Below are 22,111 nucleotides of genomic sequence, written 5' to 3'. Positions count from 1 at the left end.
TCAGCTAACATTACTGCCCAGCAGCTGAAATATAGAGTGATATTGTGCTTTTAGCTGACGTGTGTCTCCTCACTGTGTTGAACGATGCTCCTTCATGTCTATGTACAGCGAGCAATAGCATGAGTGCGAGCCACAGGACGCTGACTTTCATTGACTTAACGGCCACAGGTAAGCTGTTAACAAGACATCTCAGAGGGATCCATTGGCAGAAATGGAATATGAAATTAATAGGTGTGTTTTTTGTGTATAATCAAATGAAAATGAGAACCGTTGAGTTTTCGTTAGCTTAGAATGAGCTGTTCATATCTACATAGGGAACGGGTAGTGGGTGGGCGATATGGCAAAAATATCTTATCACGATTTTTTTTCATGCTTGTTTTAAAGACAATTTTGAAAGTAACTGAACATTACAACCAAACTAATTCCCCCATTTAAAAAAAAAAACAGCCCTATAAGCTAATAAAACATAAGGAAAAAGAAGAACAAATCATTAAGGACAAACGGATTTTAATCAAGTGTATGATTCTGCAAAGTATGAACACTCAACAAGAATTTAGACATCGGTTTCAAAAGGTAAACAACAACACTCAAGTAAAGAGCACTCTTGCCACATAACATTAAAGGAACTGAACATGGAATAGTAAATCAGGTAGCTGATTAGACACAGATCCACAGGTGGAATATAGACAGCCGTAATAATTACTACTGTCAGCTCTCTGGGCATATAGAAGGGTCGACACATACTGTAACTGACAGAGCCTCTAAATCAGGGGAACAGTGACGCTTGGTAGTGGGGTTTGTGTGGATGTTTCTTTAGCCTAGCCAGCAGCCCCGTCCGGCATCCCCGTTTCTGCTTCCTCTCTCTACGTCGCTTCCCAGAGCCGATAACAATCCACGTAAAATGTGGACCCCGGTGATGTGGAGATGTCCGCTTGAAATGGCTTGTAACGGCGGTATTGTGCTGTAATCCCACGTTGATTAAGTCTTGACGACTACACACATACTTTGCCTAACAAAACTCAACAAGCAAATCCAGCATTCACACAAATAAGCACCAAACTAGGAAGCGCAGAGCCGGTGCACTGACGCACGCCATCTTGAACCTACCAGCAACAGCAACTGTTAGAATGTACACTGTATCACGGTTCTAACGATCTCGCTGTAAAGGCAGATCGTAGAGACATTTTAATTATTCATGTTTTAGTATCATCATATCGCATGCCCCTAGGAGCGGGTCCTCTTCACGGAGCCGGCCACCATGTTTCTACAGTAGCCCAGAACGGACAAACCAAACACTGGTTCTAGAGACGGACGTTCACGTTTTCGTGTCGCCCACCGTAGTTCTCCGACACGCTTGGCACACAGAAGAAGTTTCAGTTGGTTGCAATTGGCAACCTCACTGCTAGATTCCTACACACTGCACCTTTAAGTCAAAGATACAATATAATGTTTGTAAGCTCTTGGAGTGGAAAAAAAGAAATGCCTTACACTTTTAAAGGTTCATTCCATTTCCTTATAGTTAATAGTTAATAGTTATAGTTAGTTATAGGTTTAATTGCACCCAAATACTACTTTCTGTCTAACAAGTTAATTCATTTCAACTTCCACCTTCGACAGTATGACAGTTTAGCTTCCTGCTTTTCTAGCATCTTTTTTTGGGTCATGGAGTTCAGCTCCAGTGCAGTGTAAATACATTTGTGCTTTAATGCTTTGCAATAAATTTCAGCTCTCAGCATTCACACGCATTTTCTGCAGGAAAAGCAACTACTAGTTTGTGTTTAGTGTTTCCTGTTTTATTCACACTCACCTCTCATTTCAGATCAATTCACTTCCTGTCTTTGTGTGTTCTGGATGTCTGCCCCACCCTCATTAGATTCCCCTGTCCCTCGTTACTCACCAGATGTGCTGCTCACCTGTTCTCTATTCCACAATCAGTCATATACAGTACGTCCAGCCCACTTCCTTTGTTCTTTGTCAGCTTGTCTTCGTCATCATTACTGTTTGAGTTTTTTTACCTGCTACCTGATTGTCAGTTAGTCACCCCACTGATGTTACCTGCTACCTGATTACCAGTTAGTCACCCACCTGATGTTACCTGCTACCTGATTACCAGTTAGTCACCCACCTGATGTTACCTGCTACCTGATTACCAGTTAGTCACCCCACTGATATAACCTGCTACCTGATTACCAGTTAGTCACCCACCTGATGTTACCTGCTACCTGATTACCAGTTAGTAACCCACCTGATGTTACCTGCTACCTGATTACCAGTTAGTAACCCACCTGATGTTACCTGCTACCTGATTACCAGTTAGTCACCCACCTGATGTTACCTGCCTGCCTTTGGACTCATTGCCTGTAAACCTTTCATGTAATAAATCAGTGAACTGCACCAGTCTGCCTGCCCTCTGCTTTTGGATCCAGCTGCTTGATTCAATCTTTGGGTGAAATTGATTTGCTAGTTTGAGGTTAAACTGTTAAATTACACAGGTTGAGATAATTTAAGATTACACCAGATTACACATGCAGATTATACACAGTAAAGTAAAGTGTGAACACACAGTCTACAAGGAAAGAAGTGATCTTAAACACACAGCTTCCTCCCTAGGTGATACAAACGGATGCAAAAATGTGTCTGTATTAATAATAGAAAATGTTTTTTAAAAAATGAACCTTTATAGTTTGACTCCATTAATGTACAGACTAGGGATGTCAAGGTACCAGAAATCTAGTAGTCGATACCAATACCAGTGAATTTCCACGATTCTCGATACCCAATTCGATACCACGGTAAAAAACAAAACAATAACAACAATAACTCCCCTGTACTGTAATTCAACATGTACTCTTTTATTAAAAACATTTGAACATTACAAAAAATAGAGGCATGTAGCCTTTAAGTAATAAATAAAAGAATTGACCCATTTAGTTAATTTTGGCGTATCAGCGGCATGTTATCAAGCAATAGTCAGACAACGGACGCTAGATATTGACCATGAACGCATCTGGTCCTTCAGCTCAGAGTAGCAGGAGTAGGAGGCAGAGGATTTATTGTTGAAGTGAAAAGCAAACGCACCTATTTGGCAATATTTCACGTTTCATCCCAATGCTATAAGGGAACCAGAACGTTAATGAGGTAATCGCCGCGATGAGGATGGAGCCGTCACAGCCGGTGTGCACGGAGCAGCGGCGCCAGGTAGACCCCCGCAGCGGAGCCCCGCAGCAAAAGCTCTACCGGAGAGGCCAGACACACCGCCAACCGACAGTAAAGATCAGAGTCAGCGCTCTGCACATGTTGACCTTCATCTTTTCTTGTAAAATGTCCGGTGTAATCGGTAACACGGAGTTTATTTACTGGTGGGAAAATTGTCATCGTACGGTACCTTCAGTACTGTAGAAAAAGAGTACCGTTTCTTTTTTAAAATTTTGGCAACGACTTTGTACCGAAGTATCGGTTCTCGTGACATCCCTAGTACAGAGGCATAAATATGGTCCACGCAAGTACCCGAACACAGACACTTCGAGGTACGCAAGATCGATTTCACGCATCAGTGTGTTCTGTGTGTGTCACCAAGCGCAAGCTGAGCATTGCAGCTAGAGGTGCTATAAGGGTGCTATAAGGGTGCTATAGGGGTGCGATAGGGTTGCCATAAGGGTGCTATATGGGTGCTATATGGGTGCTATAAGGGTGCTATATGGGTGCTATAAGGGTGCTATAGGGGTGCTATAGGGGTGCTATAGCATGAAACAACAAGAGAAAGCTGACTTCTTGTTTGGGTTCACTTCCAATCCAAACTATTGCTACCTGTCCGTATGCATCAGCATATTAGAATAGAATAGAATAGAATAGAGATTTTATTGTCATTGTCATGGAAAAAAAAGAAAAACAGTTTAGCAGCTCTTGGCAAATTCTTTGAAACTTGACCTCCCTGTATAAAATGACCTGTGGTGACCTCTAGGACAATCATAGCCTCACGAAACCTTACAGCCACAAACTAGAGACCTAGAGCATTCAGAGGATGGATGGATCAGACTAGAGACCTAGAGCATTCAGAGGATGGATGGATCAAACTAGAGACCTAGAGCATTCAGAGGATGGATGGATCAAACTAGAGACCTAGAGCATTCAGAGGATGGATGGATCAAACTAGAGACCTAGAGCATTCAGAGGATGGATGGATCAAACTAGAGACCTAGAGCATTCAGAGGATGGATGGATCAAACTAGAGACCTAGAGCATTCAGAGGATGGATGGATCAGACTAGAGACCTAGAGCATTCAGAGGATGGATGGATCAAACTAGAGACCTAGAGCATTCAGAGGATGGATGGCTTCCCTAGCTACATTGACAATAAGGGGATTTCTGAGCGGAACAGAACTTCATTCCACCCAAAAATAAATCTCCAAATGTCAAAAGTTTTTGATCCCAAATACCATCATGTCTTTTTCTCTGGTGTTCCTCGAGGTCTTGGTGACTTAATGTGGTATTTTGGAGTTTATTTTAAGCCAAACCATGATGTTTGTTTTACTAAACCAAGTTGTTTTGTTTCAATTAAGTTAACCACGTGTTTAAAACTGTTGAAAACTTTGACTTTTAATCTGGGAGAAATTACGTTTCCCTAGAAACGTAACAGTTTAGTATATGGGAACGTAATTTAGTAGGAGACACGATTGCTTTTTAACATGATAAGTCTGTATTTTGTAATAGCTGTAATAAAGGGAGGCATGACTCTATAAGAGAGCACTTACTGCTCTGGATCAAATCTCAGTCTTGTTACAACCTTAAATTCATAAATCCAAACATACACAAGCAAATCATGTCTGTGAATAAACACCAGAGAACAGAGGACTGACAAACTGAAGTCACAGTGACTGGAATCACATTTCATTTGACAAACTTGGGGTCTGAGGAGAAGCCATAAGAGCTGTGACGGTCTTACCTCTGATGGTGTGCTTGTTGGGACACAGGAACCATGGCAGCAGCAGCAGGTAGAGGAAGTGAACCAGTGACAGGATGTTGTAGCGGAAAAGACAAGCTGCAAAGACAGAAACACCAGAGTCAAGAAACATGCAGTATAAATGCATGTAAATGTTATTTTCTCCTATTTTAAAATTATGTATCTGAATATTTCTGCATACTGGGGTCGCTAAACAGTCTTGAATTCCATAAATCGGGTATCACTGTAAATCTGAGACTCTGGTGGATCCAATGAGCCCAACTGTATTCATGTGTGATGATGTTAGTCCCCATAGGAGACATTTCATTGAGCTCCCTGTCTAAAATGACCTGTGGTGACCTCTAGGATAATCACAGCCTCATGAAACTTTACAGCCACAAATTAGAGACCTAGAGCATTCAGAGGATGGATGGATCAAACTAGAGACCTAGAGCATTCAGAGGATGGATGGATCAAACTAGAGACCTAGAGCATTCATAGGATGGATGGATCAAACTAGAGACCTACTAGCATTCAGAGGATGGATGGATCAAACTAGAGACCTACTAGCATTCAGAGGATGGATGGATCAAACTAGAGACCTAGAGCATTCAGAGGATGGATGGATCAAACTAGAAACCTACTAGCATTCAGAGGATGGATGGATCAGACTAGAGACCTAGAGCATTCAGAGGATGGATGGATCCAACTAGAGACCTAGAGCATTCAGAGGATGGATGGATCAAACTAGAGACCTAGAGCGTTCAGGGGATGGATGGATCAAACTAGAGACCTAGAGCATTCAGAGGATGGATGGATCAGACTAGAGACCTAGAGCATTCAGAGGATGGATGGATCAGACTAGAGACCTAGAGCATTCAGAGGATGGATGGATCAGACTAGAGACCTAGAGCATACAGAGGATGGATGGATCAAACTAGAGACCTAGAGCATTCAGAGGATGGATGGATCAGACTAGAGACCTAGAGCATTCAGAAGATGGATGGCTTTCCTAGCTAGATTGACAATAAGGGGGTTTCTGAGCAGTTTACACAACACAAGTGCTTATTGATCATTTTTATCAATTCTCCAGTGGTAAAAAATGGTTAAATTTAGGACCAAATCTGTGTAACAAATGGTATCAACCCAAAAAACAGCTTATGAGACATAATAGAGCATGAGGATGGCCATCATATACTTCTATCATATTCATCATTAATTCAATTCAATTCAATTCAATTTATTTTTGTATAGCGTCAAATCACAACAGAAGTTATCTCAAGACGCTTTAATGACTAGAACAAGTGCTGAGCTGCATCTCAAATTAATCTTCAGGTTTCCAACTTTCAGATGAGGTACACCACTTCTATGTGACATCTACTGTTGACCTGCTATCTCCCCACGGCATCAAATACCGACGCTTTGTCACAGCCATCGGCGTTCGATACCGCCCACAAGGCGCTCTTTAGTGCCGGTATGAGATGCACCGGAGCTTTTGATTAACAATTTTAACTCATCCACGGCAACAGTAGACGCTCAGAGACAGTCCTGTGTTGATGTAGTTTAAAGAGCCAAAGAGACACACATGGTGGGAGGGAGGGGAGGTGGACGGGTCCAAATCCACAAGGCTTTCATCCAGGACTCCGCTGTTTATGTCCCGTGCATTAAAGTTTCACTTTCACGTTACAATCAGCTGTTCTTTCGTGTCCCGTGTTCACAACGTCATGACGTTTTCATTGTACAAACATAGTCATTTTTTAAGCTTTTTTATATTTCCTAAACTTACTCAGTGGTTTCTGTTTAATTCACAACATTAAGCAGGTGTTTACTGCGACACCGAGGAGTCTGACAGAGCATTGGGATGAGAAGGTGTTGGTGGAGAACCCAACATATACCCAATACCCAACATAATCATGTATGTCCTTGTTTCTACTGTATAACACCATGTCTACACAGGCAGCATGTTAGCAGCATGTTAGCAGCACAGCTGCTTCAGTGCTCTGTCAGTGCCGACACGCTAAGTAGCGCTCAGAGGAATACACAATCACGTAAGATCTGCACTAGAATATGAAGCTCTGTTGATCTGACTAATGCTTCCCAGCTCAGCATACTTTTATAACAGTGACCTGAGGGACAAGTGTCATTTATAACTTTATTTAAAGCCACTACAATGCCCTGATGAGCCTGTCATCATATCAGAGCTCCACAGCTGTCTCTCTCCTCCTCCACATACGGTACAACTAGAGGGATTTTATGAGGTGTTGCTGGCTTGAAGGAATTAAGACAATCTGCCAATATTAAGAGCTGGAAATAAAGAAAACGTGCTGGTTTATTTCCTGCTGTTAAACACACGCAGTGATAATAACTGGCTCCCCTCCTAGGTTAAGGTCGGGACTAATCTCAGCCTGTTGAGATCACAGTTTGAGCATCAAGGTGAGAGGTTTACCATGCAGGTTGTTGTCTGGCCCTTAAAGCTGCAGCAGGACAGAATGGAGCAAATACTGTATGATTAAAAAAAGTTATTTCTATGAAACGGTCACTATATCCTGACAGCAGTGTGTATGATACAGGTAATCTGAAAAACATCATGTGCCTCTGTGTCCTACGGTGTCCTCCGGTGTCCTCGCAAACTCTGATCAAACGGTCAAACTAGGCAGCGCTGATCAAATATGAATCAATATTCTGTAACTGTAATGTATGAGAGGAACGCTCTCTCTCTCTGAAATGACCTGTGATTGGTCAAAGTCTCTCGTCACGGGCTAGATGTTTTAAAGCCTGAAAACAGAGCCTTGAGGAGGAGCACTAGACTAGTTTTCTCTCAGAACACTGGCATTACAATATGCTGAAAGGTTATTATGGGATTTTTGTCCAATGATGCTAAAAACATTCTGCCTACTGCAAAATACAAGTAAAACACCAGACACTCAACTATGAGACTCCACATGTAAAAATATAAAACAACATACAGGTAAGAATGTTAATATAACAGGATATCAGGCATCTCTTCTCCTAAAAAATGACATTCCCATACAAATAAACTACATTCTCAATAATGTTTCTAGGGAAACATATTTTCTACCGGACTGCAGTCGCAGTTTTAAATAAATAGTTTGAAATAGGTTAAACACATGGTTAACAATTCAATTCAATTCAAACTTTATTGCAGACTCAAGGTGGAGATAAACAAAAACAAAAACAATATATTACATATAATACATTACAATACAAGAAGCAACAAAAAAGTCATGATTAAAAGAGATTACAAATATAAATATAAATATATACATATATTAATGCCTTAAGTATAAAGAACTATACCAGTGCCTCCACAGCTGTGATTGGTACCATGTAGTGCTAAATCTTATGTTAGACAACCGTAAGATGATGTCTTTCTCAGAGTCATTTAGCCAGCATATAAATTAGTACATGAGATTTCTTAAGACGGTTTGAAAAGTATTTACTTTAGTAATGAAATGTCCAAGATATTTAACCTTATTACAGATACAAAGATTGTTATCAGACAATTTGAAGTCTGGACATTTTAGACATTGGTCCTCCTTCGTTCTACAGGTCAAGACTACACTCTTACTGGCAGTGTATTGGATATCATGTTCCACACCATACACAGAACATACACTGAGGAGCTGCTGAAGACCAGCACTAGTTGGACAAAAGACCACAAGATCATCAGCATACATGATATGGTTCACTAAAGTATTCCCAACCATGCACCCAGTATTACAGGTTTTCAATTGCTTGGACAGATCATCAATATATAAATTAAAAAGAACTGGGGATAAAATTCCCCCTCCCCCTCTGACACCATTGCTAACCCCAAATGAGGCTGAGGCACTGTTGCCCCATTTTACTTGCATAGTCTGGTGAGCATACCAGTAAGCCATGATTCTCAATGTATTTGGGCACCCCTCTTTAACTCAATTTAATAAACATCTTTCTATGATTAACACGATCAAAAGCTTTAGAAGCATTGTTGTAAATGGAAACAAAACTACTTTGTTAGGTTTAGTAAAAAACATCATGACTTTGGTTGTTATGGTATTAAATATAAATAAGTGAACATTGACTTTTAGATTCACAGGAGACACGAACACAGGACGGTCTCCTCGGTTTCCATCCTGTGTTCGTCCACCAACTTTTGTAGTGGCCAAACGGCGGTACTACAACTTCTGTGTCCATCACGTGATGCTATTGGGCCCAAAATGACTTTTTCCCATAGACTTCCATTGGGAAAGACACATCTGTAACTCAGAGGATCATTTATTTTGAGGTGAATCAACTCCCCAGTATGAACACTCTAATAGTCCTTATTTAAATCATTAGGTCCTAAAAGTTGTAAAATGCACTAATAGCTGAATCCAGAGTTATTTCCCTTCCTCCGTTCATGTGAGTGAGACCCAGACCGAGGCTGGACTACAAGCTCATCCTGTCTTTCTCTCTCTGAATCACTTCATGATAGAGTTATTATATGTTATTATATGACTCGTACAATAGCTGGAACACACACAAAGAATGAAACACACAAGCGCTCTGTTATTTCCTCCAGTTGCTAAAGCAGAAAACATATTGTCTTCCTGCCTCTCTGCAGGAATGAGACCACATCAGAGGGAGGCTGTCTGTGACCTGGAGACAAAGATAATTAATACTTTCATCTCTTTACCTCTTTAGCTTTGTGTCTCTCTGCTGCACCATGAAGACAAACGGAACTAGTCAAGGTGGTAAGGTGGTGAGGACTATGAAACAGAGATCTATAGGAGATTGAACTTTTATAAAATGTCCTGCAATGCTGCACCATATTATGAGAGAACAGACAGGTGGGTATTGTTTAGTATCCACCCAACCAGTCTTTTGATGTAGTCATGTAAGGCCAAAGGTTGCTCCGGTGTAATCTGTAGGACAATGCTGACTAAACACACCCCGCCCTAAAAAAACACAACTAAAACTCCCCGTTCCCCTCCCTCACCCTCATCCTTCCTCTTTGTCTCTCTCTCTCTTCCTGTTCCTTACAGTCACAATATTTAAAGCAAATTCTTCCAATTATCCACATTCAACAAAGCCGGGGCAAATCCAACCAAATCTGGACCTCAACACCCCCAACATCCGGCTGAGTGCTGCCTCCAGGCTGAGCTTCCTCTTTCAGCCTGTGTAGCTCCACCATTGCTAACCTGCTATAAACTCATACTGAACATCACATTTCTTCTGCAGCTCCCTGGATATCTAGGCTGCTGAGCAGATGTCAGGAAACCAATATGAGTGCCTGTAAAGCCTTTATTATTCACCTTCCAGGCTAGCTATCAGCAGGAATACTAACCTACCTCTCACAGTTATCTACCAACTAACTTTCTACACTAAAGTGTTACAATTATAGGTGATATCTTCAGTCACAATCACTATTTCATTCCAATTAGGTGTTCAGTTTAAAACATGACAGCTGTATATTGCAAATATAACACCCACGTTTGTAGCTTAGGCATTCTGTTCAATTTCTCCAAGCTTTTCCCAACTTAAATCACTCTAACCCAAAGACACTCAAATGGAATGTATTTTGTCTGACATGACAAATAAAAACAAAAGAATATTTTGTTTCTGACTTAACGAAGCTCTTCAAGAGCTGTGAAGACACAACGTGTTCTCATCCCAACTCGTCACATCCTGACGCTTGGTCAGGACCTGTTGGCGTCGCTTCCTAACGCGCTGGGTAGCCCAGGGCGTCAAACTATGACGCTCCACTACGCTCGCAGTAAACACGTGGTTAGCGCTTGTTTAGGTTCAATGTATCCTCATACAACAGTTCATATCATTTCTTAGCAAAAGTTATTCCTCATTTTCTGTGCGTCTTCCTATGAAGGTCCAGCAACACGAGATGCACGTGTCAATTTCCGCCTCAGTCTTTTCAAAATAAAACTACTTAGTTAGGTTTAGGAAAAGATTAGAGATGATCAAACACCATTTTTTCCTTCTCAATACCGATTCCGATCCGATACCAGTGTGATAAAAATAATATTAATTATTATTATTATTAAACAGCTGTTTACTACTGACCATGTATGGATGTGATATGATTACTATCTTTGTTGTAAGATCCCCATTAGCTACAGCATTGCAGCAGCTATTCCTCCTGGGGTCCGTCCAACCCCAGGAGGTGCTAGAGGGGTACCCGGTACGTCAGGTTCTGATGCTGAGGGGTCCGTCCAACAGCAGTGCTAGAGGGGTACCCGGTACGTCAGGCTCTGATGCTGAGGGGTCCGTCCAACAGCAGTGCTAGAGGGGTACCCGGTACATCGGGCTCCGATGCTGAGGGGTCCGTCCAACAGCAGTGCTAGAGGGGTACCCGGTATGTCAGGCTCTGATGCTGAGGGGTCCGTCCAACAGCAGTGCTAGAGGGGTACCCGGTACGTCGGGCTCTGATGCTGAGGGGTCCGTCCAACAGCAGTGCTAGAGGGGTACCCGGTACGTCGGGCTCTGATGCTGAGGGGTCCGTCCAACAGCAGTGCTAGAGGAGTACCCGGTATGTCGGGCTCTGATGCTGAGGGGTGCTGACCAAACGGCACTATGTGACGAGATGGGAGTGAGAATGTGTTGCCAAAGCAGCTCTACTCACATCACACACACACACACATCATTCATTGTTGGCTTTAGTTATTTATTGGCCTCATCACGGTTCAGGTTGATTTAAAACATTTGAACAGATTGGGCCCAAACACAGGATCGGTACAGGTATGGGATCAGCCATCAAAGAGTCCTGGATCAGGCCTGAACCTGATCTTACAGACTGACTTCATAAATAAAACTAGGATTCTCAACACAGCACATTATTGTGTACGACTACAGTATCAGTCCCCACATAGAGAAGGAGCTCCACCCTGCTGCAGTTAATCATCAAACACACCCAGAATCATGTCTATGGACCAACATGATAACACTGTTCAGCAGCTACAGCACCTATCTGTCTGTCTGCAGCACTCTGTCCTCTCTGTCCTCTCTGTCCTCTCTGTCCACTCTGTCCACTCTGTCCACTCTGTCCTCTCTGTCCAGCTACGTTTCCTCTGCAGGTTTCATATTCAGACAGAGTATTTATTTCAGTTCAGCATCTAATGCACAGCTGCTATGGTTCAGTTTGTGTTCTCACATCTGTCTTTATCGGCAGGCTGTGGTAGGAAACGTTGCATCACTTCATTCCAGTTGCTCAGATCTCTGCTTCTGTTTCTCCTCCTCTCAGCACATTCACTCCTCGCTCTCTAAATGCTCCTTTATAATAGTTAGTAATCAGGAAGTGTTGGATTCAATCTCCTGAGCTGTCATGGTGCTCTGCACTGAACTAACTTCAACAGTTTTCCACAAATCTTAAAACACTTTTGATTTCCTGATTTTAAAAGAAGGGGAAGAAGATCTACAAAGATTTTATTTTTATAAAACGGTCACTATATCCTGAAAGTAGTGCATGAGACACGTGGTCTGAACGGCATCTGGAAGACTTCACAGACCAGAGGAAAACAGTCAGAGCTGATCTGGAGTCTGCCGTCTCTGAGCAGCTGTCAATCACTCACCAGCTTTGATCAAACGGTCAAACTAGGCAGCGCTGATCAAATATGAATCAAATCAATATTCTGTTACTGTAATGACTATTTCTCTCCTCAGATGTTCTCAGAATCATCTTGGAGTGTACTGTTTAGCTGTAAAATGATAGATTTGTGATCCAGCAGCCATGTTGAGATCAAGTTGAGGAAATACCAAGCACCGCCCACCAGCTGGAGCACAGCCAATAGGAACGCGTGTCCCGTCATGGCCTAGATGTTCTAAAGTCTGAAAACAGAGCCATGAGCCAGAGCCAAATTATGCCAAAAATATACTGCCTACTGCAGGTTAAAAACACTTTTCTACTTTATCTATTATTTGTTTGGCGTTATAAGATAAGATAGAACTTTATTAATCCCGAAGGAAATTCTTGTGCCAGAGATTGCTCAAAATTACAACAAGTTCAAGTGTATAAAATAAAAAGTACTATTTCTAGCACCAGTGGCTAATAGAATAACAATAAAGTAAGATACATTTAGTAAAATGAGTAAATAAGATAAGTAAAATAAGAAAGGTAAAGTACGCTAAAAAACAGAAAAGGAAGTAACATTGCACATGATGGACATTAATATTACACATGATATTGATATTATATTTGTCCTCAGTGTCAGGTGTTTTCAGCTGTCCTTCCTGCAGAAGGGGGAGGAGTTATATAGTCTGATGACCACTTGTAGGAAAGACCTCCTGTGGCGTCCTGTGGTGCACTTTGGTCCACTTGTATGGCTTGAATACAGATCAGGACAGTTTCAGAGCTTATTACATCTTTCAGTCATTCCGTGCACCTTCACAGTCGGTGTGATCAGTCTTTCCACCAACTTAATGTGCCTCAACCTCACTGGTGTAAGTTTAAATGACATGTGCTACTTGTATGAAATCAGAGCCAGAGCAGCTGGACAGAGTGGGGGTGAAATTACAGCTGCTGGACGGGGTGATCGGGTTCACATCCCAGCTGAGGCTGCTGAGAGTCCAGCTAAGGCCCCCACAACAGAGCTGGGACCACTCGCACTGGCTCTAATACCAGACCTACAGGATTACAATGAGAGTCCAGCTCAGGCCCCCACAACAGAGCTGGGACCACTCGGACCAGCTCTAATACCAGACCTACAGGATTACAATGAGAGTCCAGGTCAGGCCCCCACAACAGAGATAGGACCACTTTGACCAGCTCTAATACCAGACCTACATGATTACAATGAGAGTCCAGCTCAGGTCCCCACAACAGAGCTGGGACCACTTGGACCAGCTCTAATACCAGACCTATATGATTACAATGAGAGTCCAGCTCAGGCCCCCACAACAGAGATGGGACCACTCGGACCAGCTCTAATACCAGACCTACATGATTACAATTAGAGGACCCAACATGCAATCTGTTCAAGGTAGGGTCCGATACTGTGCTCATGTACTCGTACTCGCAAAACGGCTCCAATACAACGGCACCGATACCACTTTACAGTGATCCGCCCGACCCCACTGGGCTGGGATCCCACCTCAGCCGGCACGCGCTGGCCCTCACTTTCATTGCGCCATGGGGTTTTGATTGCACCCTCTGACTCGCGCGTGCGTTAGACTCCTTGGTCCGTGTTTCAAGACGAGTCGGGTGGGTTGCTGACATCGCCGCAGACCCCTGGCGCCTTTTACGTGGGCCGAGCCCCGATGTGGCGGCACGACGCGGTTGGGGCGCACTGAGGACAGTCCGCCCCAGTCGACAGTCGCACCGGGAGCAGGGGGCCGTCCCCGGCGGGGAGAGAGGGCACAGCCCCGAGCCTTTCCAAACTGACCTAGAGCCGGTCGCGGCGCACCGCCTCGTATGCGGGACTCCCCAGCCTGTTGTGTGTCGCCTACACTCCAGCTTCCTGTTAACGAGGGTCTTTTGGTGCAGAGAAGTACTCGTATCGGTACTCGATATTGGCAAGTACCTAAATGTAAGTCCTTGTACTCGGTCTGAAAAAAAGTGGTATCAGTGCATCCCTAGATCAAGGAGACTTCATTTTACAGGCTACCTTCACTAAGTGGTATAACCTGGACCTAGACACTCTGACACCATATAAGATACTATGGCACTCCACATCCAGACCAATAAATCAACCAGAACCAACAACCCAGCTGACATACAATGAACATCTCTCCCACAGCTGGTAGGAGCCCTTATATATACAGTTTATAAGTATATACCACGATCAGCCAGAACATTCAGACCACTGATAGGTGAAGTGAATAACGTTGATTATCTGGTTACCATGGCACCTGGCAGTGGGGGGGGGGATATATTAGACAGCAGGTGAACATTTTAAACTTTGAACTTTGTGTTGGAAGCAGAACAAATGGGCCAGCGTAAGGATGTGAGGGACTTTGACGAGGGCCAGATAGCGCTGGCTAGACGACCGGGTCAGAGCATCTCCAGAACTGCAGTTCTTGTGGGATGTTCCCGGTCTGCAGTGGTCAGGACCTACCAAAAGTGGGCCAAGGAAGGAGAACCGGTGAACCGGCGACAGGGTCAGACTCGAGGCTCATTGATGCACGTGGGGAGCGAAGGCTGGCCCGTGTTGTCTGATCCAATAGAAGAGCTACTGGAGCTCAGACTGCTGAACAAGTTAATGCTGGTTCTGATAGAAAGGTGTCAGAACACACTGTGATGAGCAGTTTGTTGTGTATGGGGACTGGTCAGGGTGCCCGTGCTGACCTGTGTCTACCGCCATAAAGCGCCTACAATGGGCACCTGAGCATCAGAACTGGACCACGGAGCAATGGAAGAAGGTGGCCCGGTCTGATGAATCACGTTTTCTTTTACATCATGTGGATGGAAACGAGTTGGAGGTGTTGACTCGGCCTCCAAATTCTCCAGATCTCAATCCAATAGAGCATCTGTGGGATGTGCTAGACAAACAAGTCCGATCCACGGAGGCCGCCCCTCGCAACTTATCAGTGTATAATATTATATAAATTTAGGGATGAGACTAGAGGGTGTTTCCAACAAACCCCACAAACATCAGCTATATCTCAACGATGGAACCGGCCACCAATAAGAGCAAAAAGAAAAGTATCCATACATCAGTCTGACAGCGTTTGTATGAATGAATGAATTGATGTTGCACAGATCGCATAAATATATAATATCTATGACGTGTCATGAGTGACACTGTGGTGTTTTTTCTTCTCCTCCCTGCCTGGTATACAGGGAACAGGTGTCGTCTCAGTCCTGACACACAGATAGCAGAGTCAGACCTCTGGTGTTGAAATTGCGAGTTCCTAACGATTTGTCCACACTGGGAACGTCAGGAGCGAGTGGCACGCGTGGCTGGCTTGGCGACCGCGTGGTTCACCCGTCAGGTGTTCAGACCAGCAGCGTCTCTGCTGCAGTAATGTTGCTAATATGATGTCAATATACAATCAATAGATCACCTTCACTGTCTGTTGTTGCTGTAAACCGCACACCTCGCGTCAAAAATAGACGAGACCTCAACTCTCTAGAAGAGACGCAGCTGACACGCAGCTGAGCCGCGCGTGAGACGTCTCACGGCTGCTCTAACCTGTTAACACGGACGCCAAAATAAAAAACAACAGGTAACGCAGCCGCCACGCGCTGCTGACGTTCCTGGTGTGGACGAAGCGTTAACCGTAGCTAACATTCAGTTAGAGATAAAGTCCGCTAATGCTAACAAACGACCAGCACCCACCACAATTCAGACTCCTTGTTTCCCTGCTGCTGAGTGGAGTGACGGGGGTTAACTCCGGAGCCAGTAACACTACAGAGACCAACAGAGATCAACACTACGGTGTCTCCCCTGGTCCTTCTGACCACGGTCGGGAGGCTGAAGCAGGTAAAATGAACACTAGGATCAACATCGGTCGGGCCTGCCATTCATAGAGAGACCTTCGTTTGGTCAGCTAACATTACTGCCAGGCATGTGAAATATAGAGTGATATTGTGGTTTTAGCTGTCAGTCAGGTTCAGTCTCATGTGCGTCGCCTCACTGTTTTAACTGAGGCTCGCTCGCGTCTACGTAGAGCGAGCACAAGCGTGAGAGCGAGCAACAGGACGCTGACTTTCGTTGACCATAGAGTCCTTTTAAAGGACAAGACTTGTCATGACAGGGAACTGACGAAGGAGTGTTACCAGTGATGATCAGAAATACGTCTGATAAAAAGGCTGCAGCTGAAATGGTCAAAGCCATCAGCTGGTTTCCACTGCAGGGCAGGAGGACGTTTCCACTATAGGTTTATACGAACTAGGACAGAGAGACTGGGATGTGTCCCTCTTCTTCTGCCATCAGGGAAATAATGTCAGGAATAACAACCATTCTTCTGTTCTATGACGACATGGTGTCTATATATACAGTATATATAGTGACTATAGTGACTCTCAAAGTGAACGGAGATTGAAAAATATTTCATTTGCATGTGATTCAAAAGCTGTGATGTCAGAGAGTCTGGTGGATTATCACTGAACTTTATTAGTGTTTTACAAGTCTGATTCATTTCCATGACTTCAGCTGTAATCTCGTAGTTCTGATACTTCCAGACGTCTGTGGCTCCTTCAGGGATAAAAGAGTTGTTGATGAAATGTTATATAATAGAAAATACCAGAAAGTGGAGACAGAATGAAGCAGGTTCTGGTTTAATTCAATCATAACTGCATATACCAAGTCATCAATTCACATTCATTGAATCCAGACATCTGGTCTGATCAGAGCCTGAAACTGGAACAGATGTCGACTCAACACAGTGATAGACATCTTATCACTGGAGGCCCGTGTGTGTGTGTGTTTACATTTAGTTATCTATTAATAGGAAGCCAAATTTACCTTTAATGCAACTAACACACACACACACACACACACACACACTGGAAAAACAAATAGTCGGCCAGTATCTGAACAAGTCAACAGATTGACTTTATATGACTTTATTCTGATAATATTACCAAATTTTTTCTCGTAAAGTTATGACTTTATTCTCGTAATATTACGAATTTTTTCTCGTAAAGTTAAGACTTTATTCTCATTATATTACAACTTTTTTCTCGTAAAGTTATGACTTTATTCTCGTAACATTACGACTTTGTTCTCGTAATATTATGACTTTATTCTCGTTATATTATGACTTTTTCTCGTAAAGTTAAGACTTTATTCTCGTAATATTACGACTTTTTCTCGTACAGTTAAGACTTTTTTCTCGTAACATGACTTTATTCTCATTATATTACGACTTTTTTCTCGTAAAGTTATGACTTTATTCTAATAATATTACGACTTTTTCCTCATAATATTATGACTTTATTCTCGTTATATTATGACTTTTTTCTCGTAAAGTTTTGATTTTATTCTCATAATATTACGACTTTTTCCTCATAATATTATGACTTTATTCTCGTTATATTCTGATTTTTTCTCGTAAAGTTATGACTTTATTCTTATAATATTCAGACTTTTTTTCTCGTAAAGTTATGACTTTATTCTCCACTATTATATTATTCCACCATGCCATCCCTTGCTCTGGTCTGATGCTGTTGATAGATCAGTTCTTTCTTATTTGTAAGAAATTTCAAAGCCAGCATATTACTTTGTCTTTGAAGAAGAAACAACCTTATAATAGGTTATTGACCCCATTCATTTTCACACTGAACTGGAAATGGGATGGATCAGGAATGACTTATTTGGGTATACAATTTAGGTCACACCTTACAGTCTATGACTGATTAGTAATTACTTTGTCTTTGTACTTAGAAATCATAAGTGAATGGTCACATGAGGTTTTCCTGCAGTGAATGCTGACATATGACCTAGTTATGATGGCATAGCCACATGTCTGCTGTATGTGGTGGCTGGTGGGTTATAGCATAATTTTCTATCTGTGTGGTGCTCTGGTAGTAATGTGCACCCAACATGTTGCACGGATGGACTGTAATACCTTTTTCTGTGTATTGGGGAATGTAGTGATGGGTAATTTATGCTTGATTTACCAGTCATATAAATGTAAGGAAGCATAAAGCACAGTTAATAACTTTTTAAAATTTAACTTTATGGTTTTTAACAGTTTTTATTACATGCACTTATTTAACAATAAAATCTTTAAATCTAAAATAATGTAGCAATACAGAGGAAGTCAGCTGTCTCATAGAATAGTCAATACCTGTGTTTTTTTCAGTTTATGTATGTAAAGTAGTGCTAAAGTTATGCAAAATTACAAAATATTTCTTTCTTTAGGCATCTATTTTCTTCCAATTATACACTTTTAAATAGATTAATAACAGTATTTGTATGTATTTGACAGTGATATATCGGTAATATTTTGTAAAATTACAGAAAATCTTGCTACTTTTATCAGTAAAGAATACTTTAATTTTACGGTTAGTTTTGTTCAAATTAGCATTCAAAAGCTGTTTAAAAAACGGATATTTAATGTATTCTATTTATACAGAATTGTTTTGTTAAAACACAAGACACATTTCAATAAACAGTTAATCATTATAATTGTTACTTTTTTTCTGTCATTTTGAAATACAGGGAACAAAATTTAAAATTTCTTGAGAAAAGCTGTAAAAAAAGAGAATAGTTTTCATTTACAGTGTAGCCTTGTTCTTAGGTTGTGTTCGGGTCTTGGCAGTACCAGGCAGGTTCAGTTGGGTCAGATCTGAGAGGAGCAGGTACAGGTCGGGTTCAGGCCCTTTCAGAGACTAGATGAGCCATGGCGTTGGCATGGCAACAGATTCCTATAAACTACAATGGTCACTGTCTTAGTGTTCGTATCCTTATGTTGTTGTAGTACTGGAACCTTCTAATAGTCACATTAATAAAGAGCATGCGGGCCACTGGAAGAGTTCTTCTTCAATCCCTCTCTCATCCCTAAGGTGAGAATCAAGGGACCAAAAGATAGATCAGTTTGGCCATCTTATTATTATCTTATTACAGATATCATGTTTTTAACTCTACATTGTCAATATCTGTATCAGCAGTTTACAAGTGTTAGTGAGGCTGTTATGTACCCAGAGCATTAAAAGGTTAATACAGAAAGGTGCAGATGTAGGGAGCATCCGTTTATCACTGCAAAAACTAGACAGACGCTCACCGACGGCCCCAAACTGGCCGGTACCGACTGCTCTGACATCCAACAACATAGTTATAGAAAATGATCAAATACAGTCCAGCAGAACAGACGTATCATGTTAAGATCTGAGCAGGCTGCTGTTAAACTGACAGCTCAACATGTGTCATAAAGCTGCTTTAGATCATAGTCATGCTGCATTCAAGCTTGTTGTGTTTCAGCTGGTTTTCTTTGACTTTGGTCCAGTCAGCAACGTTCAGAGCTGTTCTGTGACCAGCTGGCAATTTTCATTCATCACACTATCCTCTTTATGACCAACAGCTACTGTATACTTAGGCTTTGTGGAGACTGTGTGTGCGTGCGTGCGTGCGTGCGTGCGTGCGTGCGTGCGTGCGTGCGTGCGTGAGAGAGAGAGAGAGAGAGAGAGAGAGAGAGAGAGAGAGAGAGAGAGAGAGAGAGAGAGAGAGAGGGCAATTAAAAAGTCATCAAACATAGATATACCTGTAAGAATCCCGTTCAAAATATTCAAATCTATAATTGAACCAATTCTACTGTATGGTAGTGAAGTGTGGGGTCCTCTTGCAAATCAAGACTTTGATAAATGGGACAAACACCCAATGGAAACCCTACACGCTGAGATTTGCAAGAGCATTCTCAGAGTCCACAGGAACACCCCCAACAATGGATGCCGAGCTGAATTAGGCCAATTTCCCCTTTTAATTAGGATACAAAAAAGAGCCATCAAATTCTACAACCACCTAAAAACAAGTGAGCCTAACTCCTACCATTACAAAGCTCTCCATCACCAAGAGGAGAACATAGAGAGGAGTCCCCTCAGCCAGCTGGTCCTGAGGCTCACCTCCTCTAGCAGCACAAGGCCTGAGGACAGCCCTCACACTATCTGGACCAACCGAACTAGAGCTAAAGAAAATGATATCAACTATTGGACATCTACCACAAAACCTCAACACAAACTTCAATGCTATTTGGCTCTAAACAGACAGTACACAGTGGCAGACTATCTGACCACCGTGACTGACCAGAAACAGAGAAAGACATTGACTATGTACAGACTCAGTGATCACAGCCTGGTCAGAGAGACTGGCCGACACAGGCAGACCTGGCTGCCTAGAGAAGACAGGCTGTGTCAGCTCTGTCCACAGAGACAGGTGGAGACAGAGCAACATTTCCTGCTACAATGTCGCACATATGAAGAAATTAGGAAAAAATTCTTTACAAAAATTAAATGTAAACTCCAAGATTTTGATTCCCTCTCTGACCAAAATAAAATACAACATCTACTTGGAGAAAATAGTGTCATCAGCATAGAAGCTGCAGGATATGTCAGTGCATGTCACAGCCTAAGAGACAACCACAACAACACATAATAGATGTAACTCACACTCTGCCTTTTATTTACTCCTCTACTTCATGGTTTGTTTTGGGGGGGGTTTTAATTGCCATTTGATATTAAAATATGTTGTTGTTAATTGTTTTTTATTTGTTTGTTTTATTGACACAACAAACTTGAATTATTTCTGTATTGTTTTCTACCATTTCCATGTTCTTTTTAAATATATATTGTAATTTGCTTAATGAATTGTATATATGTATATATATATGTTTTTGTTTTTATTTTGTTCTCCATTTTTTTTCATTTTCATTAACCTTTATTTAACCAGGTTTAGACCCATTGAGATTAAAATCTCTTTTTCAAGAGCGACCTGGCCGAGAATGGCAGCAGGACAAACAGTTTCATACACAAACATTAAAAAAACAATAGATCAGCTCAAAGGTGCCGTACCGTAAACGTGCAGGAAAGCCATATAATCCTATTTCAATCAAAACAAGTAGAATTATCGATTGAGTTCGTTTCTATAGATTTCGCCTTGCCTTTAAATTCATTTAGAGTGACTAGGTCCTGGAGTTTTAGTTCATTTTGCAGGTTATTCCATGCAGATGGTGCAGAAAACATAAAGGCCTTCTTTCCCAACTCAGTCCGAACTCTGGGAACAGTCACGAGTATCGTGTCCTGAGACCGTAACCCATCATTATTGAATTGACGCTTTGGCAATATTGTTCACCTAACAGTCATGCCAATAAAGCATATTGAATTGAAAAATGAGAGAGAGAGAGAGAGAGAGAGAGAGAGAGAGAGAGAGAGAGAGAGAGATTTATATTATATATTCATACAGCCCAATATCACAAATCACAAATTGACCCCCTCTGTCTTTTAGACCCTGGTAGTGATAGAGAGTGTGTTTTTGTGTTTTTGTGTGTTTGACTCTACTGTAAACTTCTACATTCTGGTATTGGGGGCAGAATCAAAAGAATTAAATCAATGTATTTAGAAAATAGACAAACAAACTGAATTGTTCACCCAGAGAATGAAGAGGTGTTGGTCAGCTTTATTTAATGTGTACATAAAGTTGGACCGATGTGCTGGTCCTGGCCTCTCCCTCCTACATAGAGAGGTGAGGTGATGACCTGCTTCTACTGTCTCCTCCAGGAGCTTTTTATACATTTTATAATTTC

General features: G+C 42.0%; 1 protein-coding gene across 1 annotated transcript in view; it reads right to left on the bottom strand.

The window, feature by feature from the left end:
• Window positions 1-22,111, bottom strand: part of piezo1 (piezo-type mechanosensitive ion channel component 1) — a 175,050-nt gene that overhangs the window by 141,796 nt on the left and 11,143 nt on the right. The window contains 1 exon segment of the mRNA XM_037781514.1: window positions 4,943-5,038. Within this exon segment, the coding sequence (XP_037637442.1) occupies window positions 4,943-5,038 (96 nt within the window).

Source organism: Sebastes umbrosus, chromosome 10, assembly GCF_015220745.1.
Source record: "Sebastes umbrosus isolate fSebUmb1 chromosome 10, fSebUmb1.pri, whole genome shotgun sequence".
Classification (NCBI taxonomy): domain Eukaryota; kingdom Metazoa; phylum Chordata; class Actinopteri; order Perciformes; family Sebastidae; genus Sebastes; species Sebastes umbrosus.
This window is presented reverse-complemented; position numbering and strand designations above follow the sequence as displayed.